This window comes from Mya arenaria, chromosome 13, assembly GCF_026914265.1.
Source record: "Mya arenaria isolate MELC-2E11 chromosome 13, ASM2691426v1".
Taxonomy (NCBI): Eukaryota; Metazoa; Mollusca; class Bivalvia; order Myida; family Myidae; genus Mya; species Mya arenaria.
Genome location: NC_069134.1, coordinates 2,784,480 through 2,809,749, shown reverse-complemented (window position 1 = coordinate 2,809,749; position 25,270 = coordinate 2,784,480). Strand labels below are relative to the sequence as shown.

The 25,270-nt window shown below is 36.3% G+C and overlaps 2 protein-coding genes across 2 annotated transcripts; one reads left to right on the top strand and one right to left on the bottom strand.

Annotated features, from left to right (window-relative positions):
• Positions 1-639: 639 nt before the first annotated feature.
• On the bottom strand, positions 640-9,671 carry LOC128214318 (ribosome production factor 1-like). The gene is made up of 9 exons (XM_052920728.1): positions 9,537-9,671; positions 6,636-6,692; positions 6,373-6,450; positions 5,768-5,863; positions 5,338-5,491; positions 4,929-5,011; positions 3,124-3,302; positions 2,793-2,919; positions 640-827 (listed from the first exon to the last, which is right to left on the bottom strand). Exons 1-9 carry the CDS (start codon positions 9,669-9,671, stop codon positions 786-788), a joined length of 951 nt encoding a protein of 316 aa, XP_052776688.1. The 3' UTR covers positions 640-785.
• Positions 9,672-12,990: 3,319 nt separating this feature from the next.
• Positions 12,991-15,296, top strand: LOC128214849 (dnaJ homolog subfamily B member 5-like). Its single transcript, XM_052921531.1, has 2 exons — positions 12,991-13,912; positions 14,179-15,296. The coding sequence occupies exons 1-2, from the start codon at positions 13,097-13,099 to the stop codon at positions 14,410-14,412; spliced, it is 1,050 nt and encodes a 349-aa protein (XP_052777491.1). The 5' UTR covers positions 12,991-13,096; the 3' UTR covers positions 14,413-15,296.
• The last annotated feature ends 9,974 nt before the right edge of the window (positions 15,297-25,270 follow it).

Below are 25,270 nucleotides of genomic sequence, written 5' to 3'. Positions count from 1 at the left end.
GCTTGTCTGCTGTTGTTACTGTTTTTGTCATCGTTGTTGGGTGTCTAAAAATAACCTTAGCAATAGCAAGATATCTGAATGAAACTCGTTACATGTTGCAAGAGCCAATATACACATGTACAGTAAGGTCCCTCTGGTTTAATATCTATCAAGTTATGTCCTTTCATAGTTGGAAAGTCATGCAAATTGTTTGGCCATAACTTACTAGCCATTCAAGATATTCACATAGAACCTTGATATTGGGGCGTAAACAAAATGTTACTATTGACAAAAAACATGTGTGTAGCAAGGACAATAACTCTGGTTTTAATGGTTGTTAAGTTATGCCCACTGCCAGTTGGGGATTACTTAACTTGGCCATACCTTTAAAAGATTTACTTGTGCCCTTTATTCAACATTGTAAAACAGGAGCTCTTGTTCAACTACTCATATTTCTGTGGTAACAACTGTAAAATGCTGTGTGGGCAAGGAGCTACACATCTTTATGGTAATGAACATTCTGATCAGTGTATTTTGTAAAATAGAGCAAAGCATTGAAGAGTTATAGCCTTTTAAATAATCTGCAGCACCAATACACACACTTTGTTCTCATCCATAGTACAGAGCCTTCTCAGACAAACTTCTCAGAACAATACTAAGTTAAAACTGCATATTTATTAATCAAACAATACAACATACAACCAAAACAAAATACAGTCATGTACCATGCCAATGGTATGAGTATATACATATTTATACATTTAGCTTCACAATCACTTTCATCTGAGATGGACAGGTTGAACCTGTTACAGGAAGAACTTCCGTCTACTTGTGTCCATCTGGTGGCGCTGAAACCAAAGATTTAATGTTCATTAGTTCAGTTCTAGAAAAAAATATTTATTTTTAAAAGGAGCTTTATATGATGATTGATATGAATCATGGTCCGTTTCCATAGTAGAAACACAATTGAAATGTTCCACTTTTGAGAAGCCATGAGAACAAACAGGCCTCTTGTGGAACATTTTCATCCACAACCTCTGGTGAAACTTTAAACAGACCCTTATAAATTGCAAAAAAACTCACACTCTCCCCCTGGTCGGGACTCTAATCCGAAGCCTCTGGTGAAACTTTAAAACAGACACATATACATTATACCAAGCGACCATTCTCAACTTGCTGGGGTTCTAATCCACAACCTCTGGTGAAGTACAGACATGTAGACCACAAGACCACTCTCAACCTGCTGGGGTTCTAATCCACAACCTCTGGTTAAACTTTGAACAGACCCATATACACTGTACCAAGCGACCATTCTCAACTTGCTGGGGTTCTAATCCACAACCTCTGGTGAAATACAGACATGTATACCAAGCGACCATTCTCAACTTGCTGGGGTTCTAATCAACAACCTCTGGTGAAATACAGACATGTATACCAAGCGACCATTCTCAACTTGCAGGGGTTCTAATCCACAACCTCTGGTGAAATACAGACATGTAGACCACAAGACCACTCTCATCCTGCTGGGGTTCTAATCCACAACCTCTGGTGAAATAAAGACAGGTAGACCACAAGACCACTCTCAACCTGCTGGGGTTCCAATCCACAACCTCTGGTGAAATAAAGACAGGTAGACCACAAGACCACTCTCAACCTGCTGGGGCTCCAATCCACAACCTCTGGTGAAATACAGACATGTATACCATAAGACCACTCTCATCCTGCTGGGGTTCTAATCTACAACCTCTGGTGAAATACAGACAGGAAGACCACAAGACCACTCCAATCCTACTGGGGCTTTAATCCACAACCTCTGGTGAAATACAGACAGGAAGACCACAAGACCACTCTCATCCTACTGGGGCTTTAATCCACAACCTCTGGTGAAATACAGACAGGAAGACCACAAGACCACTCCAATCCTACTGGGGTTCTGATCCACAACCTCTGGTGAAATACAGACAGGTAGACCACAAGACCACTCTCATCCTACTGGGGTTCTGATCCACAACCTCTGGTGAAATACAGACAGGTAGACCACAAGACCACTCTCATCCTACTGGGGTTCTGATCCACAACCTCTGGTGAAATACAGACAGGAAGACCATAAGACCACTCTCATTCTACTGGGGTTCTAATCCACAACCTCTGGTGAAATACAGACAGGTAGACCACAAGACCACTCTCAACTTGCAGGGGGTCTAATCCACAACCTCTGGTGGAATACAGACATGTATACCATAAGACCACTCTCAACTTGCAGGGGGTCTAATCCACAACCTCTGGTGGAATACAGACATGTATACCACAAGACCACTCTCATCCTGTTGGGGGTCTAATCCACAACCTCTGGTGAAATACAGACAGGAAGACCACAAGACCACTCTCATCCTGTTGGGGTTCTAATCCACAACCTCTGGTGAAATACAGACAGGTAGACCACAAGACCACTCTTATCCTACTGGGGCTCTAATCCACAACCTCTGGTGAAATACAGACAGGTATACCACAAGACCACTCTTATCCTACTGGGGCTCTAATCCACAACCTCTGGTGAAATCAATAACCTCTGGTGAAATACAGACAGGTATACCTCAAGACCTCTCTCACCTTTCATGTTTATCTGATTAAATCAAGCAAGACTTTGCTAAAGCAATGTCACATTTGTTAATTATTACAGCGCCATTTGAAATGTGTTCTTACATACTTAATAACTTTTTTACATTTTTCAATGTGGATACTTACCGGTATGAGTTGCTAATAACTCTGACATAAAATATTGTACATGAACCAATTGGGCTTGATATACAAACCTTGTGAACAAACTCGTATTCTCCATATTTTGAATCAAAAGTTCCCTTCTGAAGTGTTCTTAGCTTGAGGGTAAATCTTGGGCCCAGCTCTTGAAGACCTACTCTCTGGGCACTCCGGAATATGTACCTGGTGAACAAACAAATTCAAAATAATTGGTGCCATGTTACATTCCTACAGATAAGAGTTGTGATTTTTGCTACTGGTCTACTCATACATGCTTTTCACTAAAAAAATGATTATTAAGGTGATTTTCATAAGTATACACCTTCTTTGTTCATTTGTAACAGATCTACACAGCAAATCAATATTTGTAAATATATGAGCTCTTACCTGTGGTGCCTAAAGAAGACAAAGTCTCGCTGGTTGTGGAAGGTAACGACGCGTCTCCCATGGAAGTTGGGGTCGTGTGGAAACATGGACGCCAGCATCCGTCCCACAGAGTGACCCAGACGAGTGTTGAAGTTGTTCAGTATCACCTCTGGCTTGTGGCCCGTCATCTCACCAGCATTCTGAAATGGTTCCCTGGTTTTTTCAGACTCTCAAGATATGCATACAAATACATAAATGGGTAATGCCGGCTATGGGTAATGCCGGCTATGGAGAAATACAGAATCTACAGCATGTTGATATGGCCTCTTGAAAGCTTCTCATGACCCTTCTCCCTGATTATGATAGCAAAAAACTGTTTTGTTCAAAAGTATGTAGATTTCAACCAAAATAACCCTAATAAACATTGAAATGTTGACAACTTTTGTTTAAATGTTGCCAAATCCTGTCATAATTGTAATTTTTGTCTATATGCTATGACCATCTATATGCAATAGTGAAAATGGATGCTTATGGTTGTAAAACCAATTTCAATTAAGGTTTTCGAAATATAAATAAAAAAAATACAATTAATTTATTGACAATTGTAAAGAGAATTTTTTTGAACAAATTATGAGAGCAACTTTGTGTAATCTTGATTTGATATGACATACGGTGTTGAGAGGAAAGATGAGGCTGAAAGGAAACTTTTCAAATCTTTTAAACAGTTTTTTTGTCATACTGCTATATTAATGAAGGAACTATTAAAATAAAACTAACACAGACTATGCTTTATTTATATCAAATACAAGGAATGCCGCAATGCAACGAAACCAGATTTCCAATGATTGACTGAAGAACTTCAGCCTTCCTTATGAGATTCAGTAACAGTGATCTTTATCTTGACCCTAGCGGCCCCAACGCAATCCCATGACAGGCCCCCATAAACTCTTCCTATATACCAAGTTTGGTCACAATATATCAACCCTAACTTAAGTTATTAAGTACCAACTAATATTCAACTGGTTTTCAATGTTAAGTAGCAGTAGCCTTGACCCTAGGAGTCCCAAACGCAATCGCATGTAAGGTATCAATTAACTCTTTCTATATACAAAGTTCGGTCGCAATATGTCCACCCTATCTAAAGTTATTCAGTACCAACTGTTTTACTATTTTTATTTTTAGTAACAGTGACCTTGAGCTTGACCCTATAAACACAATCCAATGAAAGGTCTTACAAACTCTTCCTATGTACCAACTTTGATGAAATAACCCTATCTAACGTTATTCAGTAGCATCCTTTTTCTATTTTTACTAACATTGACCTTAACCTTGACCCTACGGGCACTACACGTAAATCCATGAAAGTCCTCTTTAAACTCTTCCTTTATACCAAGTTTGGTCACAATATGTCAACCCTAAATTATTCAGTACCAACTATTTGTCTATGTTTAGTAACATCGGCCTTGCCCCTAGGGGCCCCAAATGCAATCCCATGAAAGGTTGCCATAATCTATTGCTATATACAATGTACAAAGTTTGGTAACTATATGTCAAACATAACTAAAATTATTCGATACCATAGGTGGGAATGACCCAGCCCTTCAGTCCATCTAAAAAATGAAGTTCTTCATTCTAATAGCCAGGTTTCACTTTGTGAAAACCTGGTGAACTAATAACAAGGTTTCACTTTGTAAAAACTAAGTTAATAACCCTGTCACTACAACTTACTTAGACCTTGCTGCTGAGCCTAACACTGGAGAGATTTTGGAATGGGTCATTCAGCAGTAGCAACAAAACAAAATGGATTAATCCATTGCATTTTATACCTTGATTTCATTGGTTAGCCTGACATTGGAGAGTTTGAAGTGGGCTGTTGGGCCGTCTGGAAGGTGGGACAGAACAAGTCCATCTAGACAACACGTCAAGGGTCAATAAACACAGTAAAGCATGATGCTACAATACAGCTAACAATATACTAGTATATCTTTGGTTCTAAAGCATATTTATTGCATTTATTCTTTTTGTTTTAACAGCTGTCTCATTAAACTGTCTAATACTTGCCTGAAAATCAAATTTAAACATCAAGAAACAGTATAAAACCTTTTTGCAAGACTTTATTTTTTTAAATGCAACTGAAATATGTGTTATTGTTTGATTTAAACACTAATCCTTATTACCATGATTTCCTGCATTATGCTGAGAAGTGATAATGTTTATTGTTAACATGAAGGATACTGGGCATCTTCTTGTCCTCGTTGATGACAATGAGATCTGTATACTCCCGAGAAAGGGCCTGGGGAATGACCTTCTTCAGGTCAAGGCCACGTCTGTACAACAAGGTTGTGTTGGGCAGAAGACGCTTGATCTCCTTGCATAACTTGTTTGTCCTCTGTCAAACAAAGATAGACTTCAGTTGTATGTTCAATGTACATGAGGGCTGTTCAGTAGTATGTCTAAAGATAAAACTCAGTATATGACAGACAACATATATGACATGTTCCTTTTGAATTCAATAAAGACAAAATGTATTAAAACTAGTTATTCTATTTTTTTCCACAAAACAGACCTTAAATCCTACCTAGACTCATTTTGCAAAATGTCATTGAATAACTAAACATGAAAGGTTCAAAGATATGTAGAATTAGTGCCAATAATGTGTTCATACAGCGCCTGGCCTGTCACAAGTGGTGAGAAGGATCTTGGGTGTGGTTTCCATGTTAAAATAGCCGGCCATCTCATCAATAGCTTCATCCAAGCGAACCTGTTGTTCAACAATAAAAAGTTATTACTGAAAGGTAACATATGCATTATTATGGTGCCAAAAAAATAAATTGTTAAATACATAAGTTAACCTCAGGGATTCTAACAGCTAATAATTGTCAATCCTGAAATATAAACGGGGATCTGTTTCAGTATGAGGGATTCATGCTTAAAGCAGGGTAAGGGTTTTGACCCTTTCTGAAATTGTTTCCAAAGTCATTTATATTCATTTGAAGGCTCTCCTGTTTTTGATGCAAATGATAATCTTAACAACTGTACTATAATCTAAAGTCTGATATAATCTCAGGATTTAACCTGAACTTTAGAATTCCTGATAACATTTCCTATTTTTCAAATTATTTTTTTCATTTATTTATTCCTTGTAAAAGTCATTTTCAAATGTTGTATTTTTAAGTTAATTACAACTTGTATGTAAGTAAAAATAACGCTTCATCTAAATAAATACATTTTAAGAGTCAGTCCAAATGAACGAACTTTGTTCTAGCATACCTCTTCATCCTCGGCGCTGACCATGGTCTCATCAGGAATTCTCATGGACTCTATGGTCTTTGGAGTTTGTTTTACAACCTGTATATGTTAAGGGAATATGTAAATAAAGTGATGGACATAGATATTTATTTAAACTCCAAAGTCATTAGGTATAATGTAATGTTAACGTTCATCCTACACCAAACAGACTCAAAAGGTCTGTTCAATCATGGACTCACCAATAGATTTTAAATCATTAGGGCAAAAGTAAATGAATAACAAACCTTTTCCCCTGATGCCTTTGCTTCTTTCATTTTCTTCTTCTTTTCTTTGATTTTCATCTGAAAAAAAATGACAATAAATTGTTTTGCAATGACCTGATATTTAATGTATAGTCAGATATCATTTGAATTTCCATGCTGATAGTGTTTTTTTACTTTCTTCATCATGTGTTCTTTTGGGGTTCAAGCCTGTGATGGCAGAAGAATAAAAAATATAATCGTTCAAGGACTTTGCCATCTACCATTGTCTATCTGATGTGGCAAAGAGGGTTTGAAGGTCTAAAACATAGAATTGCAAAAAGTTAAATTTCGTGTCTATTCAAGATTCAATATTTAGCAAGCATTATACATGTGCCCTGTAATATATGTTTGGGTGTTTAAGAGCTTAGCAAATTTAAAGGATGAAGATTTCAATACCATTTTATTCCAAAAGCATTTGTATTTATAACCGGGATCTTCAGGCTTGAGGTTTGAACATTTGTGAAGTGTGTGTGTTTTTCATCTTGAGGAAAAAGGACAACTAAAATAATAACCCTTTACAAACACAGGCCGCACAGGGTTCAAATTCAACTTTTTCTGCTACTCGCAAATTTTTGCGAGTGCTAAAATTTTTAACTTGCAAAACCAGGCACTCACTCACCTTTGTGTTTGCAAGGAAAAAGTATATATTGTATAATATAAACAATGGTTTAAGGTATAGTGTAATTGTTTTAATGAATTATCATGTACATTAAACAATATCATCATATATGTAACACTGACATTACATACTGAGGAAGACTTGATTAGGCCAGTATTGGTATGTGCGAAATATTTTAAAAACATTCCTTTCGTCATCTGTGTTGAGGGTCAATATAATGTTCAACTCCCTCTTCCACATCGAAACAGTTTTAACGGACAGATTATTTCATTTTGGCTTCTTTGTTTGGAACTGGTTTATCATTGCCATCAGCTGTCTGCAATTTTAAAATCAACACGCATAAAAAACTTATCTTTTTGCTTCTCATCATTATACAGACTGTGTCTCGATGCGATTATCACTAAATACCGCCGCACCAAAAAGGGAAACGAAAAACCAAAAATACATAGAACGGAACCTGCCACATAGTAACGAGTACCTGCCTGTGCCCATAACCCTAATCTATGTCATCAATTTCTGTGTGATTATCGGAAAACGAAAGTAGGCATTTCTATTATGTTCATATCTTTTTTAAGGATTGCATATTTGCTGCAAATTTTGAACTCGCAAATTTTTGCGAGTGTCTTTAAATTCAACTCGCATTTTTCAATTAAGGCTCGCATTTTGCGAGTGTGCGAGTGCTAAATTCAAACCCTGTCGCAGTTGCGTTGACAGGACCAACCCTATACCGCCCCCCCCCCCCCCCAAAAAAAAAACCAATGTAGATAAATCGTTCAACCAGAAAAACCCAAGAAAAATCCCAGTATATACCATAATCACAATTAAAGGTTGACATGTTAAGGGCCTCATAATACGGAAGATTGTGATTTTGTAAAGCTAGTCACTTACTTTGTTAGTTTGTCCGTGATTTGGCTTAAAACATTCTCAGACTATCGCTGGTTATTTGGTGACGATTGGTTGAAAAGTAATTACAGTGGCGGGTCTACAGGGGGGAACAGAGAGCCCATGCCCCACCCAGCGGGCTGGCAAGTAATGATTTTGGGGGGCACATCTACATTGATTTAACTGTACAAATAAGTTGTTTTGTCACAATTTAAATTTTTATATAAGCATTTGAGCAAATAAATAGTTGATCCTGATTATCGAGTATGATATAGTATACGACACGAAAAAGACTCATGAAAATGACATTGAGTCCCAAACATTCGATAATGAAAAATCAGCGCCGCATTTTACTCAGACAGCTGATCAAAAGTAGACAAATATGGCTGCAGTTATACGCATAAGTTAACTGTGTTCAGAATATGTCATATACCAGAAATATGGTATAAAGTTGTTTTAAACTGTTAACATGTGCACATTATGTTCGTCATTGCTTTTAATAATGTCACCGTGTGTCAACAAGATATGTGTGCATGACGTGCATATGACCAAAGTTTAAATTCAAAACGTTGCCTTGAAACTTTCCATTTCGGCCTTTATTATTGTCTAGTTCTCGGAATTCTGCTAGAGCCTTTGTAAATTTATACGTAATAATTTATTTGAAACCCTTTTTGAATTTGTTGTCAAGTTGTTTTTCCTTTAGTTAACTTAAATGACAATGACATCCGATGTACCTATGTACAGTATCGTTGAGTGCAATCAATATACAGTACTGTAGGTTTATATAGCATTTATTCTAAGGCATAAATATTAGTGTCACAGGTAGACGAGTGCTTAACGACTTAGCCTGTTAATCCGTTGACCCTGGTTTGATTCCCCAAACCGGCAAGATATCGTTGTTGTCTTTTGAAAGGTTTATTTTAGATTAGTAAATTCTATGTTTTTAATTCAATTGACCTGCCAAACATCTTTGACAGTGAAGACAAATTTTAATTCCATGTCATTATATGATTAAAATAATGCATTCAAAAAAGTTTAATATGTTTTTAATTAGTTGTGCCCCCCCCCCCCCATTTAGAATGTTGTGGATCCGCCACTGAATTAAGTTATTAGCACAGGGTGGGTCCCCTCAATGTAACTGCCGGCTGGGTATTTAAAGGGCTAAATATATTCATGTGCAACCAATGTTAGGGACATGTATGCCTGTGCATACCCTTCTGCAGTGGAAAAACGGCTGTCTCACACTCTAAATCAAACCAGTTAAATGAACATGTAACAGTAACTAAATAATATTTACAGTTACTGTCCGAATACTATGCAAGTTTGTTTAGTTCCATGTCGGTGTCCCAAGTGTACGATTTCTATAATGTAAATCAGATTACCTTTTTCTTCTCCATCTTCATTTTACGATACATCTCTTGACGAAACATTTTGTTTTTAATCTCAGATATGTTTGGTTTAGGAACCAAATTATCTGGATCATCCATTCTCGCATCCATGTGCCTTGTCGACGCCATTTTGATGGAGCAGACAATATTTTGAATTTTGCGTATTTTTCGCCATGTACATACATGAGTGTTTATAATTCTGGCCAATCATGGACAATGCACAAAATTAACATATTGATAAGGGAGATATATAATTGCGGGCCAGTTTTGAAATACTTAAAAACAATGGATTATAACTATTATTTTTAAGACGAAATGTAGCATTAGCTTTGAGGTTTTTTCACACCTTGGAAATGTTTTTGGTCTGATAGTTTTGGTTCCAATGGATTTGAGAACAGATACTTGAATGTATGATGCAGATCCCAACAGCTGCCCATGGCTTACTTTAAATAGTTGCCTGTGCCCTCAATTGGGTAAAATCAGGCTTGACCCTGAAAACAAAAAGTACAACATTTTATTGGCTATTATATAACCCTAGTGGATTTTTTGATTTTATAGAAAGTTGAAATATCGTCGACAAATCATGTTTAATACTTGAATTGTGTTCCATGACTTGTCTATGATTATATAAGCAGCCCATAAAATGTTGTATTTTTTTTTCAGGGTCAAGACTGATGTTACCCAAAGGAGGCCACAGGCAACTTTTTAAAGTACAGTTAGCCAGGGGCAGCTGTTGGGATCTGCATCATACATTCAAGTATCTGTGGATTTGAGATGCCTTGAACATTTCCGAACCTACAGAATGTAGGGGTTTAGTACAATTTCCCTGCTCCAGGGTTTGAAAATATACTTAAAGATGCAGTGGTGCCAAACATTAATACACATATATTTGCATAAGAGAACCTAAAACAGGACGTGTGCGAATGTACAGAACAAAAATACAAGCAAATAATATTTCAAGAGCAAAGATTTACCCTGAAAGTTGTTAAACTTCACAACTACCCGAGATATACCCAAAGGTAAGATAAGATAAGATTTATTTAAAGTCGGCAAGACAGATATATAGACAACATAAGCTCTGATGAGCTTTTATACCGACTATTTAACAAATGTATATGGATAACATATATAAAGCAGCTACAAGAGAGTAAAACTTACATAATTACAGCACAAAACCATAGGAGACATGGTAATCTTACCAAAAGAGGTTTAAAAGAGCTTAAAAAAATATTAGTTCAAGTAAAAAAAAAATTGTAAATGACACAAGTGTGTGTGTTTAAAAAATGGCCTAAGAAATCAAAATATCAGCTCAAATAAGATTTGAAGTGACCTGATTAGCATGATACTCATAAAAATAGAATTAAATCATTTGCTTTAAATTATTGAATATTATATAATTACTGACAATATGCACACAGAAAATCACAATAATGCTAGGTTACAGGTATCCAGGTTATACAAGATAAACAGACATGCATGACATGTTCTAAAGCAGCTAACCAAAAGACACAGAAAATCACAATAATGCTAGGTTACAGGTATCAAGGTTATACAAGATAAACAGACATGCATGATATTTTCTAAAGCAGCTTACCAAAAGACAAAATAATGCCAGCAACACAATGCAAAATAAGGCAGTAATACAAAATCCTAACTATGCAAAATAATGCCAGAGTACAAAACAATGCAAATTAAGGCAAGACTACATAGCAATACAAACAACACAGTAAAAAAATGCAAGTAGACAGAAAAAGAACAGATCATGCATTTTACATACATGTATGTAGGTTGCTAACAAGAACTTCAGATCAGAAAAAGCTATACCTGTGCTATGTTGTTTAGGAGTGAATATCGTTGTAATTTAATTGTACACTACTTATTGAGTAAGAGATCCGCCTACTGTTCTGATGAAGTGATACTAAAAAAAGCATTTACTGTTCTGATATGAGAAATGATAATGAAAGAAAAGAAAATGAATGCTTTTCAATATCCAATTTCCTATCAAGGAATGCACGCCACCAGTTAAGGAAGTTTCCTGCAAAGTACTAGAAAATGTCTCAACTGTATAGGACCCTTATTAACAGGCTGTATATAAACCTATTGAGCAGGTACAGCGCAGATAACTACTCGCCAAGAACTCCAAAACGGTCTTCAAGTTGCCTCAACTGGATGACTTTTGAACAGCGACGTAGACACAGCATGCTGCATATGATGTACAATATCCAAGAATACTTTGTTGACACCACCGCCGAAAAGTACATCCGCACAGGCGACTAACGCACCAGTAGCCATTACAGTCTTACCAGGAGCGCATCACAGATCAGACAAAGGCCAACATTATATCAACATTTTTTATGTTACTCATTATATATTTGTCTAACATTATTCAAGTTGAACTTGATTAAAAATATATTGGTCTCAAGCACCTTGTTTTAGTCTTATTATACTATTTTATACCGTCGTTGGGCACCAATCAATTGTAACCACACGCCCCAGGTCCGGGGAATTGCTGGGACTTTGACTTTCGGTCCAGCCAATCCCAGGTAAAATCCTCGCACCGCGGGGATAAACTGCTGGTAAAATCCCCGCCAAATATCTTAGGTAAGCAACACCACCGCATTCACTTGGCACTGCGGGCCATCTAGAAGGTACATTTACATGCGTTTGTTATGTATGCTGAGACTATTCATGTCTTACTATTCCTACTATTTTATAGTCATAATATATGTTATATTTCTACATTACGTTAAGATATAGTCGGTTAAAAAAGCTCTGTGAGCTGTTATTTGTATTACGCCTTGTCGACTTTAAATAACCCTTATATGTTATCTTATCTTTATCTATATCTTAAAAGCATCAATGCAATTTTATTTGATATTTCTTTTTACAAGTCATTTTGGCATTTTAAAGACTCAAAACCTATTAGTAGTAATACCTGGCAGTAGGATTATTATTGGTCCCAGGTATTAACAAGTAATTATACGGCCCCAAAAGCGAATTATTGTAAAGGGAGGTAACACATGTAAAGGTAATTTTCCTTATTGCTTTTTAATTGTTGTCTGCTTTTTCTAGGGAGGCATACCAACATACAGCAGATTTAATTTAAGACTAATTTCCGCGCGCAACCTAATCCATATGTCCTTGTTTCAATATGATCAAATAAATAACATAAAATCTTTATTGAAATTATATTTAACTTTTTTAAACGTTTCTTTTCCAATTAAATGCTCGATTCAATGTTTATATGCATACTTATAATTGTTAACCCCGCTGTCAAAAATATAGGTCATGGGAATTTCCTTCTTAAAATATGTCAGATGTAGGCGTAGCCTTTATATGTTGCATGATTTCATTGGTGGAAAATATTTTGTCTCTGATTTCATTGGAAGATTCTCGAGGATGTGACGTAAACAGTGGAAAAATCGAGAACATTCTTTCTCTTTCTGTTGGTGTTTAAAACCCACAGCTGCGCCACATCAACTCAAATACTAACAAGAGCAATAAGGAGACTGCAATATATATTTTGTTGTGAACATTTAGTGTGTGCCTTTAATATGGGTAAGGACTATTACAAGGTATTGGGTGTGTCGCGGGATGCATCGGAAGCAGAAATTAAGAAGGGCTACAGAAAAATGGCCCTCAAATATCATCCCGACAAGAACAAATCGCCCAATGCAGAGGATAAATTTAAAGAGATCTCGGAAGCTTATGATGTGCTTAGTGACAAACAGAAGAAAGAGATCTATGACAAGTACGGTGAGGATGGGTTGAAGGCTGGTGGCGGCGGCGGGGGTGGTGGTGGCAATGGTGGGGCTCATTACACTTACCAGGGCAACCCCAGGGAAACTTTCCGAATGTTCTTTGGTGACGAAAATCCTTTCGAGAACTTCTTCAGTTTCGGTGGGGGTCCACATGGCCAAGGGCAAGGGTTCAGAACATCGCATTTCGGACCTGGAATGAGTGGCCAGGAATCTATGGAAACCGATGATGATCCCTTTGGATTTGGAGGGTTTGGTGGTGGTGGTATGGGGCATGGTATGCCTCGCAGAAAACACCAGGACAATGCTGTTGTTAGAGACTTACAAGTGTCACTAGAAGACATTTACAAAGGGTGCACAAAGAAACTTAAAATTACCAGAAAAGTTCTGAACCCTGATGGTAGATCAACAAGAATGGAGGACAAGATATTGACAATTGATGTAAAGTCAGGTTGGAAAGCTGGAACTAAAATAACTTTTCCAAAAGAAGGTGACCAAACACCGAATAATGTACCAGCAGATATAGTGTTTGTGATAAAGGATAAGCCACACCCAATGTTTACCAGAGATGGTACTGACATCCGGTACAAGGCAAAAATTTCCCTAAAACAGGTAAGTTTAAATGCATAATCATAAATATTCTGCGCTTAAGAGTATACATAATTAAATCATAAAAAAAGAATTGTCATTGTTTTTAAAGAATTGTCATTGTTTTAGTTCTTTCAATGAATATATTTTTATGTGATTATAATAATTATGCATCTGCTCTGCTTATCTGGAGCTACATGTATGGTTCATGAACTGAGTCTAGGTCAGATTTTATTGTAGGTCAAAAATCTAAAATGTTAAGTTAAAAATTACCTTCATTGTCATTTCAGGCATTGTGTGGAACCACATTACAAGTACCCACCATAGACGGTCGGAAGATTCCTCTCCGGTTGCACGAGATTATCAAGCCCAACTCCGTAAAGCGTATTCAGGGGGAGGGCCTTCCTCAGCCGAAACAGTCATCACGAAGAGGGGATTTGATTGTGGAATTTGACATTAGTTTTCCTAGCAAGATGACTTCAAGTGCCAAAGAAATCTTATCAGACTGCCTGCCAGATTCTTAGAGGCTTGGAATACAGTGTTGCATACATCGTTCATTTCTTTTTCATTTGGGCATTGTGCATGAACTTGTGGAACCTCTAAGAAGATCTCATCACAAAGTTCTTGCAGTTTCGCAAAACAGCAGACAAGAGATTTTCATAGTCCCCAATGTTAATAGTGGAGCAAGAACAGCAGTTCTGTATACGTAGTATATGCTTATCACAGAATAGGATATCATTGACAATTTTATGACTATGAGAATCGGAGCTGTTAAATTGTTTTCTGTGAAGACAAAAAGAATGCAAACCTATATTATTATACCGGTAATATGAAAGCATATGATATTTCTGTGCTCATTTTCGACATTATTTGTAGAAATTGTTTATATGGGTGGTTAAAAAAAGAGATTTTTTTCTTCTTATTGTCAATGTCACTTATTTTTTTTCTTGTTTTATTTATGTATTTTAAACCACCCTAATAAGAGACGTAATATGTTGACTAAATTGTCTCTTATTTGTAAGTGGTCTGACCAGTTTCACAATGTTAATTTCTGTGCCTAATATAAATGTATTGTCAACCATCTTTATGGATTGGAAGTTGGCGACATAGTGAAATGCTTTCTTGGCTTGCTTTATGTTTATGCTGGCACTAGCACAAGACCTCTGGCACTGTACATTAAAAAGTCTCAATTCAATGACTAAAATGGCAGTGTTTAAAGGGTTTGAGACCACTTTAACCTTTTGTCATTTTAGTTTGAATATGTATTGATTGATATGAGTATATTTAGTGTCTATTGTTGTTACTTAGCGTTGACGTGATGTGATATACATATTGTTTAATGAGGTAAATCATCATTGTTTGGTTCACCGTTGTTATATGAAAGAAGAGAATACAATTCGAAAACTTAGTATTTGTTCTGTCATGTATTTTTTTAAAGTCAAGAGATTCCTAGAATATTAAGTAATTGAGTAATCCGTATTTTGCACTTGAACGCTTTGGAAAGAATCAAGATAGCTTTTTTATCACCGATACCGCGATAGACTTGAGTCAGCGATGCTATTAACAGAAACATTCTTGCACGGAAATCGGCAGAAGACAAAAACACCTGTAAACTAAAACATCAGCTTAAAAATAATCATTGTTTAAAAAAAGGCGTTTTAATGAAGCTTTAATATTTTCTAAATATATAAGAACATGCAAACTAGTAAACGGGTTTACATCAGCATATAAACGTAAACAAAATATCTAGGTTTGCCTAGTTACGCACGGTTAGGTTTATATTACAACAAAAGCGAACATAGATGCTGCACGATCTTCTTTCATAATGAGGCCAAAAACAAATGTTTGTTTAGGGTAACCTTCCCAAAATTTCTAGGTACGGTAGGTAGGGATTATTTTTTTCAAAATCTGTCGTAAGTTCAGAGTATTTTCTTGCACATAACAGTCTTTCCTACATTACTGTCATTGCCTGACTTTGTTTTATCATATACACAATAATTCTGATTAAAATCTGCATTTATCCGCCCTTCGTAACTCTATTCGCTAACGAATATTTTTTTTTTGCTCAGAAACGGTAAAAATTGTTAGGGTCGGCGCATTTTTATAGGTAGGGTCGGGTTACCCGAAACGGACATTTTTTTTTTCGGCCTGATTGATTACAATGGGAAGATGCCAACTCATACTGTGGTTAATTATAGTATGACGCAAATACTTGAGTATACTAATAACCATGACTGTCAGGTTGCCAATAGTCGACGGAACTGACTGATACTCCCTAAAGCCAGTTAACTGGAGTAGGGGTACATTTAGTCATTATGAAATCAAACCAAAGAACTGCTACAAAAGATGGCTCTCTGGCTAAATCGATCGGACTAAATCGCATTTCATCTTCAAGGGAAGCATAGTTGATATAATTTTAATTGGTCTGTTTGTAAAATTCACCACAAAGTGCGACATTTGCGAGAACCAAGAAGGCCGTAATGTTCTGCGGGCGAGTCGTCAATACGTCGTTTCGAAATCCTCGAGGCAAGACACATGATGATCTCTAATATTCCGAACCGGACTTAAACATTGACCTTGAACTAACGTAGCTGGGACTCGGTTACAAAAAGGAAAAGTTCCGAAGACAAACCGATAGGAGACGCTGGTTCAGTAACGGATTTTAGACGGGGGCACTATTGCAGATATAATGGTTAAGCCATTCAATTCTTGAAACGACCTTAGTGCTAATTTACTCATTAAAAGCATTTATTTTCGAATTCCTCGTAAAGGGGGCGTATACCTTCTTAGTTGCACTCCACTTGAAAGTGCCCAGTGCACATTCAAACGCCAACTCTTGTATCCGCCCCTCTGGTGGGACATGCACTGTACAAAGGGGCACTTCTATGCTGGCACTCGGTTCATTCGGGAAGCTTATGCGTCCAATGACGAAAATCGACGTTATGTATTAAATAAAATATTCGGCATTTATAGTTATTATACAAAAAAACCCACACTTGCTCCGACAACGCATTAATTGTAAAACACTGAATTGCATTATCAATGCAGTTATATCGGTAAAGAACATAGTCCCTAGTATGCGTGCCAAACATTTAGTTGGCGGTGATACACATGCAACTATAATCATTGCAAATTATATTTGCAACTCAGCTTGACAAAAAAAAAACGCCCGCGCACTCGTACTTCGTGATCGCAGCACAGCGGCCGGGATGCTCGCGGCTGACGGAAACTTGATTGTCCTCCAAAGTCACGGCCCGCCTTCTGACCCGTCTGGGGCGCCGACACGACATGAAGAAGCTATATATACTGTTTACATATCAAACACAGGCAAATATGATTTGATAAGTGATGTTCATCTATACATGTAGTTGATTCAACAAGTCACGGTATGGTCGTCGACCGAGCTACAGTACATGTCCTGTCACATATATATACATGTGTATATGTAACAGTGCGATTGCACCGTGCGGTAACGTGCAGTGTTACCTTGTTTCTTGAAAAATCTTGAAGTCCGCCTGGGAATACTGAAGAAAACTGACACTGATTTGCACTCGTTTCCACATTTTTTCTACATATGAGTCACAGGATAGGAAAGCATTGTCTCGTGTTCGTATATCACGCATGTTGGATGCATTGTCCGACCGACCAGTGCTTTTTTCAACAGGCCTCTGACCTAGAACTCAAAAAGTCACCTTTGCACTGGATATTGACTTAACATCGTTTTTCAAGAAAGTATTTCTTTGTGCCCTGAAAAGTTTTGCCATACGTGTATTAAATATGACCGGACTCTCTGAATCATCCATACAAGTTTGGCAGCCACCTTGAAACTCGGGCGTCTCCCGTCAAGTTCAACTTCTAAAGTTCTACTATTTATATCTTACATATCGACATTAGTTCAGATATCCCGTCTATCATGCCAATCAAACATATACATAGGAAGGAAACCTGTCAGACCGATATCACGTATATATCAGTCACATCGCGTATTTATAGATTATAGATACCTGGAAGATTCTTTCGCTCCTTGGAACCGCACAACACATTATTACATAGTAGCTTAAATGCTCACATCCCCCCTTTTAACTCATTTGATTTTAGATATGATCGTCTAGATCTGCTGCAGTATATGAGAAATGATTATCGGCGATTTTAACAGTTTAAAGGGTGCTGAAGTCAGGCTTGGCACTGACATATTGTGAGTCATAAAAGAACGAAAACATAGACTCCTGAAACTATTTCGAGGAATACAGCGTAATGCCTAAACTTAAAATAGAAACCCGTTCCTGTTTATATTCACAAAATATCACATTTATTTAATTGTTCACGGAAACCAGAAAAACACACATGTCACTGACAGTCTGTGTATTTCGACTGGCATTGTGTAAACAAATTTATATAAAACGTTATGAAGCGGTATTATAAGACCACCTTATATAAAGAAGAATATTCTGGAAGTAAAGATTACAAAATCATATAAAATCTAGGTTGAACGACGTCCAGGTTTTATTGTAAATGACGTCCAGGTTTTATTGTAAATGACGTCCAGGTTTTATTGTAAATGACGTGTTGTCCTAGCTGTCGTTACGCTATATAAATAAGCAATTAAACTTGGCACTTGCCGGGTATATTGTCACATGTTAAATCTACCTCTTAAAATTGATTTAAATATAAGAGAAAATCAGAGCACAGTTACTTTTTGCAATAGAAAAGCAATAACTCGAGAGAAAATACCGTTATTCTTAGTCATATCGGTAATGGGCTATACACTTATCCTCATGATATTGAATTTATTACTTATTCTTTAAACACGTGTTAACGTTTAAAAACGTATGCACACGTTAGCCGGTTAGTAATCCAGGATGATAGCATTCGTGATTAATATTGAAATCAGGATTAGGGGCTTGTTTGTTATTAGCATTTAGAAACAGTAGGTACATTGACGCAATGAACGCAATTTCAAGAGGGATCTAACTCAGCCACTTGACCCCGCTTTCGGCCCGTATCCCTCGTGCCAAACTCCATTTTTCCGGATTTCTTTTGTAATGGGATTTTCGGTCTGTTATCTTCTCTTACACTCGGTATGATAGTTTCAGGCGACCTCGCCTCGGTAACACATATTTTGTCACGGTAACAGTGTGTTACGACAGTCATGCCAAAAAAATACAGGCAATTTTGCAACGAACATGACAAACATATTATAGTGCAGCTTTACCACAGGTAATTTTAAACTAATCCCATCTATTTCAGTTTCCTCTATGTATAAATAACACATACTAAAAAGCAACGTCCGACGCCGGCGGCTGCTTGTGACCGCAACTATATTGCGTCAACTAACGTCTCATGACAAAAATGAACCAATCCAGAGGCAGTGTTAAGCGCTTGTCATCCGTCACATTATGTCACCATCAGTCCACTCAGTAAGGGCTCGTCATCAGCCATGGTTCTACCCACTGTCCCTCTCAGTTTTACACTATGTGTACATTTGTACCTCACTCTCATATACATAGTGTTTGCACACAAGTCATTCTCATTTGAACAGATACAATAAACATTAGAGCAATGTATTTGTTTCCGTAAATGCATTTATTTACCTGAAGATAAAACGCTAGCAACAATAAACCAAACTTGTTCATAATCTTAAATTACTCATAAATGAATGCAGTCGTTCAACGTAAATGACCTGTTGGGCACAGAAAATCATACGACTGAATAACAGATACATGGCTTGAATTATATACTTACATGTACATACATGGTTGTGTCAGGCCTTGTTAGATCAGACCATTGTAATGATTGAAACAAACATCCAGTTAAAACACAATGACCGAATGATAATAATAATAATAATAATAATATCAAAATAATAATAACAAGAGATGTTTGTCAAACATTATGCACCCCCCCCCCCCCGCCCAATTCAAACATTATGCACCCCCCCCCCCCCCATCAGAAATTTTAATAGGGGCATAATAATAATAATACACTAGTGTTTTTTAGTAACATTGAGTAACAAAATAAACAACTACAGAAACAAAAGTATATACATGTATTATTAAATTATTGAATTCTAGTAGGTACTAACATGCTGTTCATACTGTACCAAACAATATTGCATCAATACACTGAAATAACTGTGTTATTTGTATCAATACTGATCTTTCGTGATACTTATGAAAATTAAAAATCACTCAATAAGCTCGTTAAAATAGCACCGCTCATAAAGGATAATCACAGTCATTGGCTGGTCAGCTACCAAGCACTCATCAAATATGACCAGTATATTTATTTGTTAAATCAATCCTTTTATTCATAAATTAGAAACATTTCAAATATAACTTATATTCAAATATGACAAGTCTAAGGATCTCTTTCATGTTTAAAATACAAATACCTTACAGAAAATCTGGATACATTTCCAGTATGGATGACCTGGCCCCAATTTCTCGAAACTTCTTAAGCTTAACAGGCTTAAGTCGCTTATTTCAATAAGCCAAAATACATACTGAAAATGGATTTTGATAAATGAAAAATGGTTTATTCTGATAATCATATAGATTATTCCTACATAATTTCTAAAAAAATTTGAAGAAGAAAATATAACACATTTTATAGAACAACAAAAATAGTGAGATTAGCTTAATCCTGTTATAAGGGACTTAAGAAGTTTCGAGAAATTGGGGCCTGATGGAATTTATCTTGCCTCTGTTCAAGTTGTTGAAAATAGCACAAGAAAGACAACTGTAAAATGCTGTCCAAATACTGGAATTAATTTAGCAAGGCTCCTTCCTTTTCTTAATCCAAACACTAGTGGAAGAATTTTGGCCTGTACATCCAAAAGTCTATTCTCGATCACTCTGTTCATGCATTAATGTCACATGCAACATGTGACATCAAGAAAACGGACACAAAGGTGAAAATGTTTCTACCCACTGTTCATGTAATGGTGTACGCTCGTATTTTAACATTCTACATGTACATGTTAATATCCATGAAAGTTGTGAAAAAGAATAAAAGAAAAAGGATACATGTATTAATTACAATCAATAAAAAAGCTATAGTTGATAAAATTATGTTCAAACCATTAAAACAACATAAAACTAATATGTTTTAAATGTTAACACTACAATAACTAGCCATCACAAACCTATAAATATACTATTTAAGAATCAGAATTACAACAGGACAACATTCCAATAGATAATACTGACAAACAGGGAATATAACTATTGCATAACATGATATACCAGGTATATGGAAAACATGCTATACACAGTGTACAGTGTATAGGGAAAACATGATATACAGTGTACATTGTATAGGGAAAACATGATATACACAGTGTACAGTGTATAGGGAAAACATGATACAGTAAAACTGCTGTCAATCGAACAGGCGGTCATTCGAGAACCGGCGGTCCCTCGAGGTCAGAGCTTGGTGCCGAACATTTTTCCTTCTATTATCATATAAAATATACTGACGCTGCATCAAAACCAAAATAAGTCGAGGAGTCGAGCACAACAGCCGGTCCGCAAATCATGCACAAAACCTTATGGCTCCCTCGAAGTCATAATTTCACACTTTTTCCCAAACGCCTGTTCCAAAATAAACAAACAATAGCTAGATGTTAAAAAATTCACAAGTTGTAAAAATTGCAACAACTGCTGAAAGGAAATTTCATAAGGTGTGAAAAACAGTTTATCACTGTTTACGCATGACTGCTATAAGTTGATAAGGGCATTTGAGAAGATAATTATGAGTTTGAACAGTTTCGCAAGACAGACAAGATGTGCCAATCATCAATTCTTGATTTTGCGAAACTTAAATCTGACTAATGCCATAATATGTACTGTCATATTTAAATGTTGCTTATTTAGAAAATGTGCTTTTTGTATAATAAACATAACTATTTATTCATTTATAATTGTTTTTTTCTTTTACATTTAGTAGACAACAGCCTTTGAACATATGAGCGATTTCCACAATGCAACACATAATCGGTGTCGTAGTTAACAGTCGGTTTGACAATCTCTAACTTAAAATACACTGAAAGATATTTCATATCAGAAAAATTGAAACTCCGGTCGTTCGAAACATCGGTTTCCTCAAGGTTTCAGCTCGGACCCCGGCGTCCTTGAGTGATCGCAGTTTTACTGTAAACACAATGTACAGTGTATAGGGAAAACATGATATACACAGTGTATAGGGAAAACATGATATATCCATGGGGGTTTCTCTCATTTTTTTACCCTATATATATATTTTAAAGACTAACAAGAGTTGTCACAGAGACAGCGCACTCAACTATTCCGCCGCTTTTCAGTTTAAGGATTGAAAAGTTTTGGCGAAACATGCATGGATCACTGTTAGATTAGATTTCAATGCAATACATACAATTTGTATTTGCTGAGATATTAACATAAATGTGGTTACATGCAAAATTTTAACCAAAATTTCTAAGTCTAATAATAAAGGGCCATTATTTGCAAAATACAGTTATTTAACTTGGTTATTCAAGTAGGTTGGGTGGTTGTGTACCATTGTATTAAGTCTCAATGCAATACATCAAGTAGTTCCTGAGATATTATCCTATGTGTGCTAACAAGGAAGACCTTAACCAAAATTTATAAATTTATAAGTCGCATAATAAAGGGGCAAAAATTATATAATATGCAAGATAGAGTTATCTTACGGTACTTGATTAATTAAGAAGGTTAAATGGTTAGGAGCCTGTGTGTAATGTTTCAATGCAATACATGATGTATTCGCTGAGGTATTGACTTAAAAGTGGTTACATGCAAAACCCTAACCAGAATGTTAATGTCGAATAATAAAGGGCAACTATTTGAATTTATTGCAAACTAGAGTTATCTAACTTGGTTATTTAAGTAGATTTGAAGGTTGAGTCCAATTGTAAAAAGTCTCCATGCAATACATCAAGTAGTTGCTGAGATATTGACCTATGTGTGCTTACATGCAAAACCTAAACCAAAAATCTAAGTCAAATAATAAAGGCTTTTTATTTGAATTATATTCAAAACAGTGTTATCTAACTTCATTTATTAAGTAGGTTAGATAGTTGGGAAAACATATCCAAAGTTTCAATGCAATAAATAATGTATTTACTGAGATAATGACTTAAACTTGCTAACATGCAAAACCTTAACCAAGGTGTGACGCCGACACCAGTGTTGGTAGTATAGCTCTCCTTATTCTTCGAATAGTCGAGCTATAAATTGAGTGAACTCCCTGTGGATATACCTATATATGGAAAACAGGTACATGTATATAAATAGTGACACAGTAACTTCCGTTGAACTGGTGAAAACTATATTGGGGAAAATTAACAACACTTAATATCATTTGTATACCCAATAGCTACACATATAAAATGCCATCAAGATTCCAAATATATCACCTTGATTGTAACTCAACTTGTATATATGCAACATGATTTTCTCTGAAAAATTGAAAAATAATAAAAATTCTTTGTATACGTTGACACGTGAGGAAGCTGTCTCCATGAGACACTGCTCTTAAATACAGTAGAATGCCCTCTGTAAAATTCATTGTATATTTCTCAACAAATGCCTCTTCTATATAGATCCCAACATGAAGACAACACCGACACCAACAACATACATGTACCAAGAATCAACACCAACAACAAACATGTACCAAGAATCAACACCAACAACATACATGTACCGAGAACCAACACCAACAACATACATGTACCAAGAATCAACACCAACAACAAACATGTACCAAGAACCAACACCAACAACATACATGTACCAAGAATCAACACCAACAACAAACATGTACCAATAATCAACACCAACAACATACATGTACCAATAATCAACACCAACAACATACATGTACCAAGAATCAACACCAACAACAAACATGTACCAAGAATCAACACCAACAACAAACATGTACCAAGAATCAACACCAACAACAAACATGTACCAAGAATCAACACCAACAACAAACATGTACCAAGAATCAACACCAACAACAAACATGTACCAAGAATCAACACTAACAACAAACATGTACCAAGAATCAACACCAACAACAAACATGTACCAAGAATCAACACCAACAACAAACATGTACCAAGAATCAACACCAACAACAAACATGTACCAAGAATCAACACCAACAACAAACATGTACCAAGAATCAACACCAACAACATACATGTACCAAGAATCAACACCAACAACATACATGTACCAAGAATCAACACCAACAACAAACATGTACCAATAATCAACACCAACAACAAACATGTACCAATAATCAACACCAACAACAAACATGTACCAAGAATCAACACCAACAGCAAACATGTACCAATAATCAACACCAACAACAAACATGTACCAAGAATCAACACCAACAACAAACATGTACCAAGAATCAACACCAACAGCAAACATGTACCAAGAATCAACACCAACAACAAACATGTACCAAGAATCAACACCAACAACAAACATGTACCAAGAATCAACACCAACAACAAACATGTACCAAGAATCAACACCAACAACAGACATGTACCAAGAATCAACACCAACAACAAACATGTACCAAGAATCAACACCAACAACATACATGTACCAAGAATCAACACCAACAACAGACATGTACCAAGAATCAACACCAACAACAGACATGTACCAAGAATCAACACCAACAACAAACATGTACCAAGAATCAACACCAACAACATACATGTACCAAGAATCAACACCAACAACATACATGTACCAAGAATCAACACCAACAACAAACATGTACCAAGAATCAACACCAACAACAAACATGTACCAAGAATCAACACCAACAACAAACATGTACCAAGAATCAACACCAACAACATACATGTACCAAGAATCAACACCAACAACAAACATGTACCAAGAATCAACACCAACAACAGACAAGTACCAATGCCTACATGAAACGTGAACAAACAAATAACAAAAATTCATTCAGCTGGAATGACATAGTAAACCCTAACAAATACACCACTGAGCAAACAACACTGCCTCGTCTGTTCTTCTTTTCATTCAAAATAACGGCATAACTTATTAACCATTTACGCCAGAGTTATGGGCCTTGCTACACATGAGCATATTGTCTCTGGCAACATCTTCCGAGTTATGGTCAAGGTTCTATATTTTTCACACCGATACCTACAACAACAACACCAAGGCAACCACAATACCTCAACTTTTTTCTCTCACCTCCCCCCCCCCCCAAAAAAAACGTGAGAATCAATATCACAAGAACGAGGTAGTTAAAACAGGTAAATTTGAATTCAGCATGTCAGTTTGTAAATTGTTCAAATTCCAGCTTAATGCA